The sequence below is a fragment of the Oikopleura dioica genome, chromosome 1, assembly GCF_907165135.1.
Source record: "Oikopleura dioica chromosome 1, OKI2018_I68_1.0, whole genome shotgun sequence".
NCBI classification, from domain to species: Eukaryota; Metazoa; Chordata; class Appendicularia; order Copelata; family Oikopleuridae; genus Oikopleura; species Oikopleura dioica.
The window spans coordinates 3,694,808-3,714,532 of record NC_137291.1 but is presented as its reverse complement, the minus strand read 5'-3'; the positions used below and the strand labels follow the sequence as shown (position 1 = coordinate 3,714,532).

General features: G+C 44.7%; 1 protein-coding gene across 1 annotated transcript in view; it reads left to right on the top strand.

Annotated features, from left to right (window-relative positions):
* The window catches only part of LOC145711615 (glycine receptor subunit alpha-1-like), a 41,116-nt gene extending 21,730 nt beyond the window's left edge, over positions 1-19,386 (top strand). Inside the window, exons 4-9 of the mRNA XM_081789304.1 lie at positions 2,424-2,431; positions 17,891-17,972; positions 18,264-18,431; positions 18,927-19,076; positions 19,120-19,209; positions 19,255-19,386. Coding sequence (XP_081645430.1) covers positions 2,424-2,431; positions 17,891-17,972; positions 18,264-18,431; positions 18,927-19,076; positions 19,120-19,209; positions 19,255-19,386 — 630 coding nt within the window. The remainder of the gene's footprint in view (positions 1-2,423; positions 2,432-17,890; positions 17,973-18,263; positions 18,432-18,926; positions 19,077-19,119; positions 19,210-19,254) is intronic.
* Positions 19,387-19,725: the final 339 nt, after the last annotated feature.

Sequence of the window (19,725 nt, the reverse complement as noted above, 5' to 3'; positions counted from 1 at the left end):
GGCTGACACACCAATAACGTTTGATAAGCTTCAAGCGGCGATCAAACAAGCACAAATCATGGATGATTCAAACTTCCATGACGCTCCCGCAGAGCTTGTCTACAACATGGAAGGGGACAAAAGAACGAACACCCAAGAAAACCAAGCATGGTCCAACAAGGGGAAAGGGATATCCGAAGCACCCAAGGTTAGCTGGAAGGAGAAAACAAGTGATGAATGGAACAGGGGACCCGCCACCCGGCCGAACGCAAATCGACCCCCATGGAACCGACAAGAGCGCTTCAGTCGGGGACGAGAACCTTATCCCCGAAGAACTGGACCACGTGAACCCTTATGTTTCAACTGCAATGGGCGAGGCCATATGTGGCGCCAATGCAGCAAACCACTCAAAGACCGATTCGTGCGGGCACAAGCACAAGACAAAGCACGAGAGACGCGGGCGCGAGAGACAAAGACTCCGCCCGGGACAACAACTGCTAAGCCAAAAACCTCGGGCTAAGGCCCAGGTTATGAACGTCAGACGAGGACGGCCGGATCACTGTACAACTCTCCTCGTACGAACTGACGTAAAATTACGATCCGAGCGACGGTATCCAGTAGTGGTCAAAAACATTCTCACTCTCTTGGATACCGGCGCGAGCCTCAGCTGTGCCAGCCTTGATTTCGCGAAAATCTGGAGGCACAGGGGTTCCCACTCAATAAGGAGAAGCCTATCCGTAGCAACCCGATGGCAGCGAAAGGGGCGCGAATGGAAATAGCATTCGACCTTGTATTGGATATAATCTTGCGAGGAGATCCTGATATCAGATTCCCTGGAACTCGCATAAGCATCATCCCGGGTCTAAGAGCTGAGCTCATTCTCGGAGTGGACAGTTTGCTTAACAAGACCATCCAATTGCAGAGAAGGACCGTTAAAATAAATGGGCAGACTTTCCCGCTTGCCTGCCCGGAAAACACCGTCCTACTGCGCGTTATCGAAGCCGGAAAGGGACAGGGAATGAATTTCCTGCGGGTTGATACAGGCCCACGAAAAGTGCACAAGGCATCAAAGCGACTTCTCCTTACATTGGATCCTGAATTTTCGCCCGGAGTCCCAGGAGTGGCTATGATTATCAACTCAAGCGAGTTGGAAACTGAGTTGATGATCACGTACCCGGGTCCTGCGACTCCCGTCCCTAAGATATTCCTGGCCAGAATTGACGAGGTACAGGATGACCCTAATGAAGACTCACCGAAGAAACTCACTCTCCAAGACATCGAGAAAATGACATCGAAAACAGAGCTTAGCGAAGATGGAATCGAGCGATTGAAGGAAATTCTAAAACAACATTCTGAAGCATTCTCGAAAGAAAAGACAGACGTTGGACTATATCAAGGACCGGAAGTCAAGCTCCAGCTTCTCGACCCCAGGCTCCCTGGAGCATGGGTTCGGCCAAGAAGAATACCTTTCAGCCAAGTGGAATGGTTGAAAGCTGAGCTAAAGAAGATGGAAGAGGCGGGGATCATCGAAAGATCTACCGGAAGTAGCTTCAACGCGCCACTCCAACTGGTAAAGAAGGCGAGCGGGGGCTATCGCATCTGCGTTGACATGAGAGCTCTTAACAACAGGCTCGCTGAAAGCAAATGGCCCCTTCCGTCCCTTGCCGAGACGTTGGAAAGCTTGTCGGGGTCTGCCTTCTTCTCCTGCGTGGATATAAGACAAGCCTTTTTCCATATGGCGCTGGAAGAAGAAAGCAAGCCGCTTACTGCGTTCTCAGCTCTCAATTCGCAATACCAGTTCAGACGGTTACCCATGGGTCTCAAGATCTCGCCGAGCGTCTACCAAATGGCAATGAAAGCCACTCTGGGAGACGATCTGGGTAACCGTGTGGTCGCCTATCTTGACGACGTCCTCGTGTGTGGGAAAAACGAAGAAGAGCACCTCCAGACACTCGACCTCGTCCTTGCGAGACTTAAGAAAGCGGGGTTCCTGTTGAATCCAGACAAGTGCATCCTTGGAGCAAAGAAGATAACGTTTTTGGGGCACGAAGTAACACCAAGCGGCTATTTTCCAAAGACAGACAATCTTGCGGCCATACGAGAGTTTCCAGTACCGACCAACAAGAAGGCGCTTCGAAGGTTTATCGGGATGTGTTCGTTTTACAGCACACTCGTTCCTAATCTTCAACGAAAACTAGCCCCGCTTCATGAAATCAGCGGGCCAAAAGCAACCTTCAATTGGACAAGCTCGCAAGAAGACGCGTTTCACCTCATCAAAAGGCTTATGGTGGCTCAAACTGGGCTAGCCTTTCCATCGAATGACCCAAAAGCTGTCTTGTTAGTCACATCAGACGCCAGTGAAACGGGTTTCGGCGGAATGATAAGTCAGAAAATAGGAGATGAGGAAGAACAGCCCTTGGGCTACACTAGCGGATTCTTTCGAGGTCCTCAAGTGCGGTGGGCCATAAACGAAAAGGAACTTTATGCTTTCATTAAAACTCTTGAAACATTCCATCACTTCGTTTATGGGAGATCATTCCGATGGCGGACGGACAGTAAATGCCTGTCTTTCATTTGCGCGGAAACAAATGGCAAGCAAACCAGAAGACCATCTGCCAAGAAACTCCGCTGGCTGGAAAAATTAACAGAATACGATTTTAGCATCACTCACTGCGAAGGGACAAGCCTCGAAATGAGTGTCGCTGACTGTCTTTCCCGGATTGATCCCCCAAACTTGGTAATGCACATCGACTCGGAAATTCAGAAGAAGTATAGGATGCTGAACCGACCAATCCCGACCTGGATAAAACTTAAAGGAATCACGAAGTCTGAGCTTCGCTTGGCCCAGGACAACGATGGAGACTTGGTCAATTTTCGTAATGGATGGAAACCGCTGAAAGCCAAATATAGACTCAAGGAGCGAAGCGATGGAATACTTGTTTATGATCACAAGGATAAACCCCGGATTCCAATCCCGCAAGAACTCCAAGACAGGATTATATTAAGCTTTCACCTCCCACACCACGGAAGAACAACCAACCTGGTCCACGCGATGAGGGACGCGGATATCATCTTCCCAAAAATGGCAAAGAAGATAAAAACCAAGGTACAAACGTGCCCAGCGTGCCTCGCAACCGGAACGACCGAGAACCCAAAGCATCGACAAGTGACGGCGCCAAAAGAGATGCATCCGAACATGACCGTAACCATCGACCTTTTGGGTCCTTTACCGACAAGTCCAACTAGAAAGAAGTATATCCTCGCGGCCGTAGACAATCTCACTCGTTGGATTGAGTTGAGGTGCATAGTCGACAAGACAGCCGAGCACGTTGCAAAAGCCCTTCTCGATATATTTTTTCTAAGAGGCCCCCAAGGGCCGTATCTTGTGATTTCGGTCGAGAATTTAACAACGTGCTCTTAACAGAACTATTAACATCGTTCGGCACAGCAGTCAACCATGGCACCCCTTACCGACCACAAGGACAAGGACTCATTGAACGAGCAAATCGCGAGATTCTTAAACACCTAAAATCGCTCGACATCGACGAACACCGATGGGACACTTACATTCCATCTATACAGTTATCGATGAATTTAACTTACCACTCGGCACTCGGAACGAGTCCCTTCCAAGCAATGCACGGATGGCTGCTCGCCGAGCCACTTTTCTCAAGACAAATCAACGGAGAAGAGCTCCTCGGAACGTCAGACTCTGGGTCAAAGAGTCAAGTTCCCGAATGTGCGCAGCCTTATCACTGTTAACAGCGAGACAAGCTGTGCCTCTCATGGAACTACCGGACGAAAATCAACCCGATGGACTTGAAAAGGGGACCCCCGTCCTTCTGAAAATGAAGCCTCCAGGAGTGAGCTCCAAATTATTTAACGCCTGGAAGGATGGCTTCGTCGTGAGAAAACGACTTGATCATAATACTTATTTAGTTACTCCCGTCGAATCTCCTAGGCGGCGCTTCCTAGTCCATCGCTCCCGTATACGGCGATTGGGCAGGCCTCTTGAGGAAGCACCACCGGAAAACACGTATATACGGTAATCAGTCGAGAATAAATATCCAATCATGATTGTTGCCTAGAGGAGAATAAGTCAAGCAAAACAAGGAGCGTGCAACCAGTAGAAGAGCTTCCCAATAGCAGCAAAACCGAGAACACGGCGACAAACCCGCTTGGAAACGAAAACGGAAAATATGACACGACTGAGCAAGCGAGGCCGCGGAGAACAAAGGGACGCGATAAAAACTTCTACAAGAAATTCTTCTGAGGGTACCGGCCAACAGGGAGACAAGAGCCTCCTCAAAAATAAGAAGGTACCACAATTCGAAGCAGACGAATCCTCAGAAGTCGACGGGAAAGAGATTTTCTTGCGAAATCTGTCAGTTCTAAATTTTTCACTGGAAATCTGCGATTAAACCCTTAGTCATAAGGTGATATAATCAGGAATTATATTTAGACTGATGACATCAACTAATAACGAAATAATGAAAATCTGCCCATCAATAACGATACCCAAATGCCCCGATCCACCAGAAATCGGAGTAAAAATGAACTGCGTGAGCAAAGCAGACGCGGGACTCAACAGTACAACTAAGGAGAAATCCTCCACTAGCTTCGAGGTAGGAGGTAGCTCACTTATAGGAAATTTTATTTCATTCCTATTTTCTTTCGTCGCGGGACTTATAACCAGTCGCATCTTCAGCAGACTCCGCGGCCGGAAGAAACGAAGAGAAAACCTTTTGCAAAGCGGAACTTCTGCTTAAACCCAAGCAACCAACGACAGGAAGACGTGCAGGTATCCCAAGAATGCCAGCAAATAGAATTCATCTAGACATATGCCCAATATGTCTCGACAATAAAATTGTGCCAAAAATTCTCTGTTGCACGCATAGCTACTGTCAGGGCTGTATCGATTACTGGTTCCTGACCCAAATGGAAAACTGCCCCTTGTGTAGACGTTCTATAACATGGGCGGAAATGATGGCGAAATAATGAACTCACTTTAGGAAGATCCCTTCTTGAGCAAACAAGGCTTAATGATCCAGAAATTGGATTTCTTCGTGCAAGCAGAAAAACAGTCACAGAAACCGACCGGATGATTCGGGAAATCGTTAACCGAATAATCCAAAAATCACCACCATCGGAAGCGACTAAAAGGAAAATCTACGACGCTCTATGGAAAAAGCTCCAGACAGCAAAAGAGGCAAAGGAACAAACCATTGTCAAAAGGATTCGACAAATGACTGCAACAACCGCTGCGCACAAAAAGGAAGGATCCTACATTTGGATATCCTTGAGTACCTTGAAGGAAGCGACCTAGTACCACACTGGCACAAAAACATCGACAGATGGGCAACCGCGATGAGATACATCGACGAACTGGAAAATCATTATAAGAGCAGCACGCCATTATATCAGCGTGACCAACGAAATATCAAAAGTTTACGCAAACAGACAAGCCGAGTCATCAGCGACCAAATACGGCGTGGCTTCCGACAGCCTCCTCAGATATCTTGGGAAAAGCTCTTTGAAAAAACTGAAAGCACTACAAAGATCGAGAGGAAGCCACTTCTCGAAAGTATCGAACAAGCGACCGGCAAAATAGGAAAGAAGACAAGCGTAGTCTTGGAGATTGCTTTTCACTCTGTGCTACTGTACAATTTCATAAAGCCTGCCTTCAAACAGTAGCAGTAGGATGGCAGGTTGTTTACGTGCCCATACGAGAAATCACAAGATATATTGTATCACAACATCAGATGGACTGACAGACAAATCGTGAAAGATGATAAACAAATAGTTTAGACCAATGACATCCATGGAAGAGATTCGGGAATACGTCTACGGGGCCTATGAGTACTCAAGGGATCTAAATACTATCGTGGTTATTATCTTATTTGCCCTGTACGCTATCGACTTTGGACTTAAATCTCTGTCCAAGGAAAAACAAAACTGAAACCTCATCCAAACCAACCCCCAGGGGAGGGGAAAATCAACTACCCATCGACGCTCACGGAAACCTACTTCAGAAAAATGACCTCGATGAGCCTTGCCAAGAGATACCTTGAACGGGCGTCGGAATACCTGAAGATGGCGAGAGAAACAACATTTCACATCCTTATCGTTCTGCATGCCATCAAATTCGGATTGAGACTGCTAACTAAACCCAAACAAAACTAACCTGTCTGGAAACTAGCCTAGCTAGTCACAGAAAAATATTATATCGCACTCAGCCCATAGCCAATCGATTCCTTAAGACCTATGGGCGGAAAAATTCGGCGTGCAAAACCCCTGTCCCGAACCGATCTGCCCCGTCAAACACACCATAAGATGGGATATGGCTTGGGAAATGACGCGGAACAAAATCAAAGAAACAAGTGCATGGCCGTATCTTACATCTATTATGATAGGAACAATCATCACACTTGTAGTCAAAGTATACACGAACCGACGAGAAGAAAAGTATCAGCCTTCCGAAACGGCATCGAGAATTATCCTCGACACCCAAAATATTGCTGATTGGACACAAACGGCAGCAACGACAGGCTCTAAACACAATTCTGCTATAAGAAACGATAAAACTTGTACTGTTAGGAATAATCTCGAAAGAGTAACCCATCTCTAAGGTAGATCCGAACCCAAGAAATAACCAGTTGTGCTTAAGACAAGCCACTATTTCAACAAAATGTCGGCAAGATCTACACAAACAGTAAGCAACAATGCTTGCGACGAATTCGAAGAGATGATCGTTTGGACCATCATGGACAATGACACAAGCCATTTTGACGAAAAGGAACTCGTTGAGAAAATCGGATGGACTGGATTCCGGGAAGCCATAAAAGAAGCAACCGAGGACGCAAAAACTTACCAACAATGGTTAAAAACCACCGTTGCAACGTGGACCCGAGTTCCTCAGGAAATAAAAAGCACACTTAAGGACTTTGCTCATGATAATTCTAGGCAAGGACTTTTCGACTGGACTTACGAGCTTATACTCTATGGATCCGCACTGCACTCCACGACTACTGACAGAGGGGTGTTAAACGAATGGCAAAACGCAGTATACGGAGATTTTGTTGAAAAATTCGGAAATCCTCCTTACATAGCATTTACCGAGCGCCAACGACTTCCGGAAAAAGAAGAGATAAATATTGCACGTAAAACGTGCTTGCTGCGCTTAACCTCAGAAATATGAATCATAAAAACCCCAAGTAGAGTTAACCTCAAGTCTTTATTTGAGTAGATTGATAGCACTAACTTCCGTTTAGAATGGCCCCAAATACTTGCAAACCAACGAATTGTCCCTCAACCGAATGTTCCGAAGCCGTAGAAAAACTTGATTTACCGGGGACCGTCTATCTAGCGGACACGATAAGCAAAATCCTATTTTCAATCATATACATTTTGCTTGGAATCGTCGGCTGGATGTGCGTGCATGCTCTCTTCAAGTACTTTAAAAATAGTCAAGAAAAAAGACAGAATGAGTTTATTAAATCCTGTTTACCCTTATGGAACTGCTCGGACAACGAAAAACCAATGAATGTGTAAGAAAATAAACGAACTTCCTTTAGATGGAAGAAGGAAACACCACTCAGCAAGCAAGTCGGGAAAACGAAAAGCAAAACCGGCACTATCCGCGGCTACACATTGAGTATCCATGTGGCAACAGGAAGATATGTCCCGCAACGAGTGACGATCCGATGGAAAATCTGAGGAATGCGATTTTTGAAGCATGCCCCGCTAAGCCCGGAGAAGAGTTGCGAAATAAAATCAAGATTTTTCACAAAGGGTCCGAAGTCAAACGAAAGGAAGAATTAAAAGGTCTGAAACCTGGAGAAACAATCCACGCCACTTGGCCTGGGGAACTCGGCCCAAATACTACTCCCGCGCAACAAACTAGGCAGATCCCAAAATCATCGATGCCGCCTCCATCCAAAGACAAAATTTCGAATCATCCCTTAGAAACACGTTGAGAAACCAGCCACCTCAAAAACGAAAACTCGAGGAAGAAAGCGAGGTTCAAGCAGAGCAAGCAACACATCGACAGATCGGCTGTCTGCTAACAAAACTTGGAAGCGATCTTATCCAGTGGTCAAGCCCCTTACATGACCTAAGTAACCTGTTACAAGCAGATGAAATCTTACGACACGACCCCGAAAAAGCAGACAAAACAAACAAAGCCATTCTTAACAATTACACGAACATGACGTACCTGAGTCAGCTCCTAGTAAACCTTCAACGAATCCTGTCCCCGACGACACTCAAGTCACCAGAGACCTTATCCGAAGCACCGTATCTGAACACAATGCACCCAGCCTTTGAACTGTCTCCTAGCTTCAACAATTTCCTTTAATAAAAGACGTGAATAGGTAACAGGCTCCCTTCAGATGCGGTACAGATGCGCTTATTGCAACACTCAATGGGCGTCCATAAATTTCGAAGACGGCTGTAGAAATTGCAATAGCGATTTCATCGAAATAATCAATGATCGAGCCAGCACACGAGATTCAAATACAAACTGGACCACCCTGGGACAAATCAAGTGGACTCTGACGATAGAGAAAAGGCACTGGGAGAAGCTTAAGTCCTTAAACACCGACCTGGTAAAGAGCAAACAGAAAAAATAGAGCGGCTTAATGAATCACGTATTTAAGATGATGCGATTCCGCATTCCGACGCCCTCCTCGCCCAAAGAGAAGCTAAGAACCGAAAAGGAAGGCGGTAAGGACTTTCCCGTGGACAAGCAACGCCAAAAGGAAGTGGACATCTGCGCAATATGCCAGGAAGGACTCTTCAACAACCTTGCTTGCCTACGTTGTAATCATGTTTTTCATCAAGGTTGTATTCGCAAGTGGTTAAACCAACCACGCTGCTCGCGCTGTCCGTACTGCAACCAAACAGTCCCACTGCGTTTCTTCTAACCACGAATTATAAGAAGCTAAAGAGCAAATTGAGTAATTGTTCCTTCTTTTAAGAACAAATGGAACAGGCAAAAATTGACAATATTATCATTGGAACAGCGGAAGACGCGATCAAGCTTTCCTCCTTCCAAGAAATTATCGTACGAGAAATCCTGGGGAAACCGAAGTTGATTGGTTTCAATGCTGAAGAAGAATGGCAGCGTCCCCTGAGAGACGCCGTTCATTTGGTAAACCAGAAAGCCGAACTATGGCTAAGATCCCAAACTTGGCAGGAACAAGCAACAATAGCGAAACTGCCGAGACAACGACTAGCGACAACAACTTTGTCTTCCACCAAGGACCTCGCACTGCTGATCGCATTCCGAACTATGCAAAGAAAGTTGAAAAGCCCTTGGCAAAAAAGAAGGTTTTGATCGCGCGATCATCAAAGAAATTGGGAGCATCAATGTTCAAGAACCAGCGGTCGCCAAGGAATTCGCTCGCGACGTAAACACGGGAATAGAATCGATTCCGGCAATCATCGAAGAGGCGTACACAAAAATAAAAAATGAAGAATCACTGGAAGATACCCGAAAAAACCTGTTAAACCTGCATGTCTGACACTTTCCCAGCGATAAGAGAAAAGCTGGATAATACTTCCCCGAACTCATTTCCTTCCGTCTTAAACAAGTCAACGTCTTTTAGAAAGCATTTGCTGACAAAAAGTAATTTAAGAATGAAGCAAACCGGAGGAAATTACATCCTCTCCCTTGTCATGAATCAACCAACTGCAATGCCCAAAGAGGAGCTCGCCGCGAAGGGACTTGACCGTGGTAGAGCATTCGGGGAAGGATGCGGAGGAACTCAAGACAAATTCCTCGGTAGCAAAATTGGGATCGACGCTATGATAGAGGCAGTGAAGCAAACCCTCGAAGAATTGTCCGAGGGTCGAGACCTGCCTGCAGAACAAGGAGGACTTCTAATGGGAACCGCGATAGGCTTTATGAAAAGCCACGGTCACTCACCTCTTCACGAGGAAGGCTATCGAAAAATAGTGCAAGTCGTGTTTCCTCGATTGGCAAACGTACAAACACCGGCTTACTGGAGCCCTAAAACAATATTCGCACACCTGTACTTCAATCTCATGATGAGACGACAGAAACTACCCAGACAGGGCGTAGGCGCGGAGCCACCGAAGGTAAGCTTGCAAGATGTGTCCCGAAATTAAACAATCTAGAAAATCGCCCGAATGGATCCGTCTGTAGCAATTCCGGGACCAACAACTCAGACAACACAAATTTTCCCCGGGCAACACACCACTCAAATCCAGCCGACAACAAGGGAACAACCAATCCAGATGCCAACGGAGAATCTCATCGGAGACGGAAACGTAGACAAATTCTTCGAAACAGTCTTCCCACCTGCCTTTCAATAACCCTGAACCATATGTATTTCCGGGCTAACCATCCCCCTCCTACAACCATACCCAACAACCACATCTGAAAACACCAATCGATTATAAGGAATTATCACTGAAAACCGGAATTAATAAGATTTCTTTCAAGATTGAAAATGAGCTCCCCAAGAGATTCGAACCTAGCTCCAAAAAACCGAGCCGGAAATAAAGGTAAATAAACAAAATGATAAGAGCTAATCTTCCCTAAGGAGGAATCCGTTCATCTCGAGCTACTCAAATCCTACAAGCACCTCCTTCCGAACCAAATCTACAATTATGCCAAACTTGTCGTTAAACGAGTAATGACAACTGACCCAAAGCTTTCCCCAAAAGGTATCGTGACCAGCGCAGTTTATTTGGCGTACAAATTTTCGCCAGAGCCAAAAACAACAACAGCGATCGGAGAAATGCTGAAATGCCCAAATTGGATGATTTACAAAACCGCACCGTTAGTACGGACACGATTCAACAAGGAGACCAAAAACGAGCTAGAGATTGCAAGAAAATACATCGATCAACAAGCTCATCTCGCTGATTCGGATTGGATCACTCGGGCAAGACAAATAGCCGACCATGCCTGGCACCCCAACATCAAAGCGAGCCCGAAAAGAATTGCTGCATCATCCGCGTACTTAGCATACAAATTTTCGCCAACACCAATGTCGGCGAGGAAAGTAGCACAGCAATGGAACTTCTCCACAGCGCAAATTCTGGCAACAGCCCAAACCATTCAGAAGCATCTCAAAATAGTCTGTTTTATTACCGCCCGGCGGGAGTAGACTGCTTGAACAATCAGAGTTACCGATCTTAACCTGAACCCGATTTCAGATGGCTAGCTTTCGCTGCTTAGGTTGTAACCTGAATTGCGAGGAGATTCGAAAACCCTGGAATTGCCCGAATTGCAACAGTAAGTTCATCGATCTAATAGGAAAATGGAAAAAAGAAGACGTGGTAGACAAGACCGGTTACAACAATGGAGAGATTCTCTTCAAAATCGTTGCAAACCACGAGAGGGCAATCAGCCAAATCAAACACTTGATGGAACTTAGTAACTGTCGAACCTCTGCACATGTAAGTGCCCTAGATGGTTGGGAAAAAGTAAAAAATTAATCAGGGTGAAACAAATGAAAACGCCCAAACACCGGGGCCTACTCCATCAACGGAACCACCGAAAGACCCAACAGGCAGAAAGACGTCCGGGCTTTTAGAAGAAAAGAACAGTTTCAAAAAGGCACCGACTTCTGTTAACCTTGAAGGACGGAATCAATTGAAAATGAGACCACAGCCAAGGGTAGGAGAAATAGAAGGTATTCGGGGACAGTGCCAAGGAAGATACCTCATACCAAATGGGAAGCGTAGACATAAACAAAAAACAATTGAAGAAATTGGGACTCGCGAATATGAAAGACGCGAGGACACACTTCGACATTCCACCATGCATGAGACTCTTGAATACCCTTGCGGCATCTGCATGGAAGAATTCGCGGCCAAGTGCTGTTCATTCCTCCCCTCGTGCGGGCACACTTTCCACACTCACTGCATCCTAAAATGGCTTCTCCACAAAAATACCTGTCCAATTTGCCAGGAAATCATAGCAAAATAAAATAATAATAAGAAAAAGATAACTCTGACACTCTTAACTTACCCTGTTAAGTATGGACGAGAACCAAGAGGAAGCAGCACAAACTGAAAACGAAGAATCACCGCATAATTCAAGGCAGAAGGAACAAACACTGCCATGTTTCTTGGAAGAAATAATGACACCACCGAAGAAAATAGGGCGCCTAGAAGTAATCAACCCAGATGGAACAAGAACTTTGCAACAATTCGTTGAAGGAGGAGCCACGTGCGAGGAACTGCAAGCACTCTTAGACTCACTTTCACGCATTGAATTGACAGAATGGGAAAAAGAGGTAGGCGACCCCTGCCGCATTTGCCTGGAAGAATTTGACAAAACAGCAAACCTTATACCCACCTGTGGACACTTCTTTCACCAACATTGTCTACGAAACTGGCTCATATGGAAGGATTCTTGCCCACTATGCATCTTACCGGTAAACGAGAACAGATTGAACATGACCCGAAAATACTTTAGGTTAAGCCGAAAGGAACCATCCCAATAACAATTAAGGATTGGCTGGAAAAGAAACATAAAGTTAAGTACGAATCGTTGCTCGATGCGGTAAATATACTTGAAAAGAAGGAAGAATATGACAACATCAACTCACATTTCCGCCTCGAACCGGACGGATCGCTCATTGAAATAAAAATCATCTTCAGGAAAGTCGAAGGCGAAGAATTGGAGGAAAGGCTCATGCTGACAAAGAAAATCAAGATAAGCGCAGTAGAAAAGTACGAAAGTGATTGCGGGCTCTGCCAGGAAGACCTGCCTGAAGACATATCGGTCATGACATGCTGTTACGCCTACTACCATAATGCGTGCCTGCGAAAATGGCTAGCAAACAGACCTTACTGCAAGTACTGCAACACCCCCCTATAAGATTGAAGTTGCAACAGATTCAGAAACCACCTAAATTAAAATATACCAAAGGATAGCACTATGATGTTTAGAATGCTCTCCACAAACACATTTCAGCTCTACGTATGGCTTCCTACCGAAAACATTTTTTTCGAGAACCATGTCTCGAGGAACCAACAAGGATTCCGGGACGCACGGAAAGCAGGGCTCTCCGACGAACAATTGACAAGTCTCTTTCTCATAACACTGACACCAGAACAAAGGAGTTACGAGACTCTCCTCGACGAAATTGAGAAAACAAATTTTGATCTATGCGTAGATCGGATGAGGAAGATTCTTACCACGAACCTGGTATACGATCGAGACTTGCCATACCTCGACGCCAAGGAAAAATTCCGGCTCTATGTATGGGGACCAAACGAAAAAATCAGCTTCGCACAACATGTGGCAAGAAACAGACAAGGGTTCAACAGCGCAAGAAAATGTGGGCTTCTAGATGTTGATCTCACTCGTCTTTTGTTTATGACTCTCAGACCAGAGTTTGCACACCTCGAGAAAGGCCTAAATAGGAATGAAAAAACCAAACTCGAGCTTTGCATCGAGAGAATGAAGAAATGTATTTCAGCGAAACATCAAAACCATAATAAGGGGAATGAAGTAAACGGAAAACGCAAAGAAGGCGAAGCCCTGATCATTTTCTTCGGACGACTCTGCGCAGATCTGCAAAAGTCACCTGGCGAAGAACCACTATCAGACGCCGCGGCCCTCAGAATAATTTACCCTATTCTCCTACAGAACTGTGGCCCTGCCGAGTTCCATACCCTTGTCAAATATAAGAGCAGCGACGGAACCCAAGATTTAACCTTCAGAGCGCTTGCAGCTAAACTAGGGAACCTGCACGTACCCTACGGTGGCATACAAACAAGACCAAGACGCGCTATTAATCGCTAGAATCCCTTAGCTTTAATTATAATTAAGCCCGCATTAACCGCAAGTAAATCGGAACTGAGAGTCCAATACCGAACATTCAGATTGAAAAAGACTATGCATCTCGCTCCGCAATTCTGGCATAAATGGCTCTCGTGCCTTTGCCTAGCAACACCAGCTGACCCGACGATTGAGGGAAGGGAGCAGGTGACCCGGAGAGTTCCTCTCCGCGACAAGATCAAACGAAAACTAGGGATAAGTAAAACCCAGAATCGGGAGGCCCCCGAAGAAGAAATCTTGATCCCATCTGCACCTACCCGAACTCCATAAACTCTCGAACTAAAGCCCCTCCAATCTTAAACTGTTCAGAGTCAGAATGGATAAACATAAAATTATCGGAGAAAAGGCAAGTGGGCTGCTTTCTGGGCTCAATGATTTGCTCCCACACCTCGGTCCCCTCGGTAAAGTCTGGTACGCAACTTTGCTGGTAAGAAGTATTGTCCTATTAACAGTTGGTACGGAAATTTATTCAAACGATTCAGGCGGATTCAGATGTAGCACCAAACAGCAACTGTGTAGCTCAGTTTGCTATAACCAATTTTTACCAGTCAACCTGACTAGATTTTGGACTTGGCACCTCGTCATTATTGGGATCGTCACTCTGGGGCTCGGACATCTTATCCTGAAACCCGCAGAAGACGTACAGCTTATGCGATTACTCGAACACGACATAAACCCAAAACCGACAGAATTAATCGTCTGGCCAAATCGCCAGGACCGGCCAAGCTGGACATTTCAACTGAAGAGGCTTAATGAACTCCGCTCAAAATATGGGCATATGCAAGGCTTCAAAGAAAAATACAAAGGTAATCGCCTGGTCATCACGACACCATCAACGAACTGGAAACGAATCTTGTTCCTAACCAGTCTGTGCGTCATTGACCTTATTTTTCTAATTATGAATTTTGTGCTCCTCAAACACCAATACAACCACGAAACACCTTGGACGACCCTCCTTAAGGCAGGACAACTGTTGAAGACCCCAGCTTCATTTATCTGCAAAATTGATAAATACGCGATACTATCAGAAAAAGAGACGAGGAATTTCGCGGAAACTGGATATGATCCTGCTGACCCGCGTTACTTCTTCTGGAAAGCACAGCACGCATGTGCCCAATCCGAGTCCGTCTGTACTGTCGACAAATTCACGGAAAAAACGTTTATCTCCTGTACCATGATCGGTGCAACCCTAGCGGGCACTCTAACGCTAGCAACAGGCGGACTGTTTTACCTGATTAAAATAATTCATAGAATTCTGTCAAGACAATGGAAAATCAGGCGGACGTAAAATTCGACTACCAAATTGTAACGAAACACGCTTTAGAATGTCTGCTCCAGGCTGCTCTCTTCCCGCCTTTACCTGCTCATATCATGGCCCAAAGCACATAGCCGACGAAAGGCTTGTGACAGGAGACCTTATCTGCAAAATATGCGGACTTGTCGTAGGAGAAAGATGCCCACCACTCAACCCAGAAAAATCAATGCGAGTGACGGCCATCAAACCAAACGAAAACTTGCCAAAAACTTTCACCCGGAATAACGAAGAAACAGGGGACGAATGCATCATATCAAACGAGGCCCAACTATCCAACCGCGAGAAAAATAGGTTACAAACTGTCCTTCGGGAATGTGAAGACCTCATCGAAGAAGCAGGAGCCCGATTGATATACTCAGGACTCACTAATACAAAACTACGAGCTTACGAACTCATCAAAAAGCTATACCTCAAAGAAAAACAGGGAACAACTTGGTACTTCCACCGCCAAAATCGCGCAGAACCCGTGGCAATAGCGGCGTGCCTCTACCTGGCCAGTAAGCAAGAGAACTGCGACCTGAGCTTGGAAGAAATCTGCCAGGCAACTGGCACCTCTCCCTAATCACCCAGAGAATGATTCGCAAATTCGATACCTTCCTCAGAACAGCAAAAATCGACGCACACATTAAAAACAGAATCAAACCTTACATCCAAAGAATAGCAGCTGCGCTTCGATTAACTAATCACCAAGCGAAAGAAATCGAAGCGCATGCCATCCTGATAAGCAAAGAAACCCCATCAGCCACAACCTCAGCAAAAACGCTCGCCGCCGCCAGCACCTACGTATATATCGACCGAATAAACCGACCAAAGTCAGTCAAGGAAATAGCAAGACTTGTGAACGCGGGAACCCGGCGGCTTCAAATCTACATCGCAGAACTCCTCGAACACTCGGAGGAAGAAGAGAAAGGGAATAGAAGGAAAAGGTGATTACTATATAAACGCGATGGCGCTACAAAACCAACACTAACCAATTACGTAGTTAATCCCGCTCGATCCTGACAAACAACAACTTAAACACCCAGAATATAGTAGCTGCCACCCATTTATGTCTGTACCCATTATTTCGAACTTCAAACAAAATCTTTATGCCTTATGAATAGCGCTCACTCCTTTAAAATAGGCCACTTTCATCCAACATCCGATTTTTAGTATGTCAATCCTTAAAGAAATCCAAACGATCCAAGCCGCGTCAAACCGACGAATTGTAAAAACGCTGCTCCTCCCAAGAATGGTCGGAATCGAAATACCCATTGGAACCATGACCCTTCGTGATGAGCAGCCCGTCCAAGCCATGTACGATTTTATCGATAAAGTCACCGCTTCCGCCATCACCTACCGGTCCATCCCGAACTTAAACTCTGACGCTTTCCTGGACGCCTTTCTGAATCAAATCCCAAGACAAGAAACCGAGCAATGCGTTCTACTTGGATCGCAAAAACCATCATCGTCGCCCATATGACCTTCCATGAAACCAGAGACCGACTGATCGCATACCTCACGGATGCTTTCCAAACCAAGTATGGTCGACGTCAGATCCCATTTCGACCAATAGCATTGCCAAGAAACGAACTCCAAGACAAACTCCAAGCGATCGAAATCCGCGTTAAAGCGGTCGCTTCTACTATCATCCTCGCCAAACGCGTGGTCAAACCCGGCTTGCCAAAAATGGAGCCAACTCCGGCTAGAAAAGGGACCAGACAACGAATGCGAAAAATCCAACGTAACAGACGAAAGTGGTCGGCATCGAGCACCAAATCCAATGAGGCTTAACCAGTTAAAAATTTACTGTACTTCTTTTCCTGTCTCTCTCTTCCAGATTCCCTAAGGAGGGTAAAGTGTTATGATATAACTTATGTTTATGCAGCTGAGTGCCCAGGTTAGCCTGAGCATCTCGTTCCATCCTGACGATATGCCTCGTGCATAATTGATCAACCAATAAGAACCTGGATGGCTCGGGATGCAGCGTAGGATAGCCTGGGGGCTCAGCGATCAGTATATAAGGAAGACACCTTCCTTCAGATCAGTAACGTTCTCATTTCATACCATGTGCAAGACATGAAATAAAACACAAAATACGTTATACCAAAATATGCGTTAGTTTTTATTGCAAGATTGATACACCATTGCAAGGCAGCGCATAACAAGAGGACCCGATAACCAAAATGACCAAACAACTTCGAGGTTTCAAAACGTTAAGGGGGGGGTCGACGAGAATTTTTTCAGGGGTGATCGTAATTTCGCTTGTACACATAGTCTGGGTATGAAACTTATATTTTGGAATTGTCAGATCCTCCCGAATCTGTTGAGCCTAAAAACATTTGATAAAAATGAGATTTAGGGGTTGAAATTAAGAAAATGTGAAAAAATCGCCATTTTTGGTGCATTTTCGCGAAAATGCCCCTACTTTGAGGGGATTTTTGACCAATTTTTCTGGCGAAAATTTTTCTAGTTTTCGCCGCCTGATTTTTTCAACCCTTTTCTATCCATCAATAACATCAGATTTTCCCTATCTAATCCGGTTTTCCCGCATTTTTGGTCACGGAAATCCCGATTCTCGTCGACCCCCTTAAGGGTGTCAACAATGATTTGACCAATTTCGATCTGATCGTTGTTGACACTCTTAATTGAAATCTCGAAGTCGCTTGGCCATTCGGGTTATAGGGTCCTCTCATCCAATCAGAAGTCAATATTTATTCTCTCAGCCAATCAGAAACGAGCAAGTCCCCCAAAATCCCTTCTCAAATCCATAATCTTGATTCCGCAAAAAGCTGGCTCGGATTTTGGGTGAACATCGACTCGACTCCAGCTCGCACAACACTTGGTGAGTTCAATAATGCATTGTTTATACAGGCACAATTTAGTACCTGCGAATTACTTATTCAGAATACTCAAGGAAACCACCGCGAAATAGCTAATTACTATCTTTGGATTAACATTAATTTATTCTGCTAAGAGTCTACCTTTTTGCTGCTAAGGTGGCACTTTTTAGTCGAAATAGAATAGTTAAATACTAAATTTGAACACTAAATTGATATAATTAATTAAGGCATAACCACGGTTTGGACTATTTCGTCAATGAGCAGTTCAGGAGCGGTTCTAGAGCTCTTTTTGATGATGATATTGGACGAAAAAGCGCTCTAGAACCGTGTCAAAGCTGCAAGTTCACTGCCAAAGGTCTCATACGTCAAAGCGATCGACATCTGGCTAATGCTCTGTCTCACATACGTTTTCGCGGCTCTGCTAGAATTTGCGTGCGCCAATTACTTATCCAGACAATCCGAGGGGATACTATATGGCAGGAAGCTCAAGGTGAGATAAAGGATGCCAATTATCGCATTTGACGTACCTAGCTGAACCGGAGCGATGATACAATTAGACATCATGTTCAATGTAAAAATACTCATGCATTTCAATATGCTAGGATGCACATCATTGAACTTGTTTGAACGAAAATTCCCTTATTGTCCAAAAGCTTCACTTTAATCAAATATTTAATTGGATAAAATGAAGCCTATGTAAAAAATAAAGCGTCGGATAAACACAACTTATTAGAATTAAGGGAGGGAGAGCCTTAAGTTGAATGTTTTACTGTATAAAGCTATCAGTAAAATATCATTTTAGCTTTTGAGATTGCCCTTTACCTAACCCTAACTCTTAAAATTTTTGTCATGAGGTCGCTTAAGGGTTAACCCTAACCCTAAAAATCATTCGTCCGAAAATCAATTTATTCTAGCTAAAACATATTGACCGCCTCATTCGACGAATGATATCTTGCCACTCCCACTCTTCAAAACCAGCATCAAGCAATCTTCCATCGAAAGAGTTGAAAATGAAAATGGACGAGGTCCTCGTGCCCAAACCCAAACGCGAATGATGATTATGATGAATCCGTATCCAGACTCAGAGAAGCAGGGCTACCAGACAAATGGGATCAATCAAGTAGTCAGGAAACTGGTGAGTTATTTGGACAAAAAAGGGTGATTAAACTTTCAATAAGCATGCTCCAAAGAGACATAGGACTGTTCCTGCGCGGCCTGTCAAAGAGATTCTAGAGGACACCCTTAAGGAAGACGTACAAGCTTCAAATGTAAGTTCAATCCATAAACTATCCAAAACTCGATTTAAAATTCAGTATTATCGCACAATGGCGAAAAGCCTTGACCGTACCTCTCGATTGCTCTTCCCGCTTTCGTTCGGCATTCTGTCACTGATCTACTGGAGCTATTTGTTCTACACGGACAATTTTGAAAAATACTCGAGCTGACGGGTGGCACGGACACGTACCAGGCGTATGGCGTAGAAGCGGAGAAAGAGCATTGAATTAAGAAAGAATTGAAATGAACTGCCGTGTAAATAAATCAGACATCTTCTGTTTTCTCTAAAATTATTCCGATGTAAGATCGCATAGGTTATCTTTATTTTAATATATAATAAAATCGGGTTACTTACCCTTTTTATTCAATTAAATAATTATTATTTTTAATAATGAAAAATATTATTTTTAATAAAAATATTTTAATTTTATTAATTATAAGTAAAAATTTGATATTAACTTTATTCAATAGTGAGCGAAGAGCCTTAGTCATTTGAAACTCCTTATCAG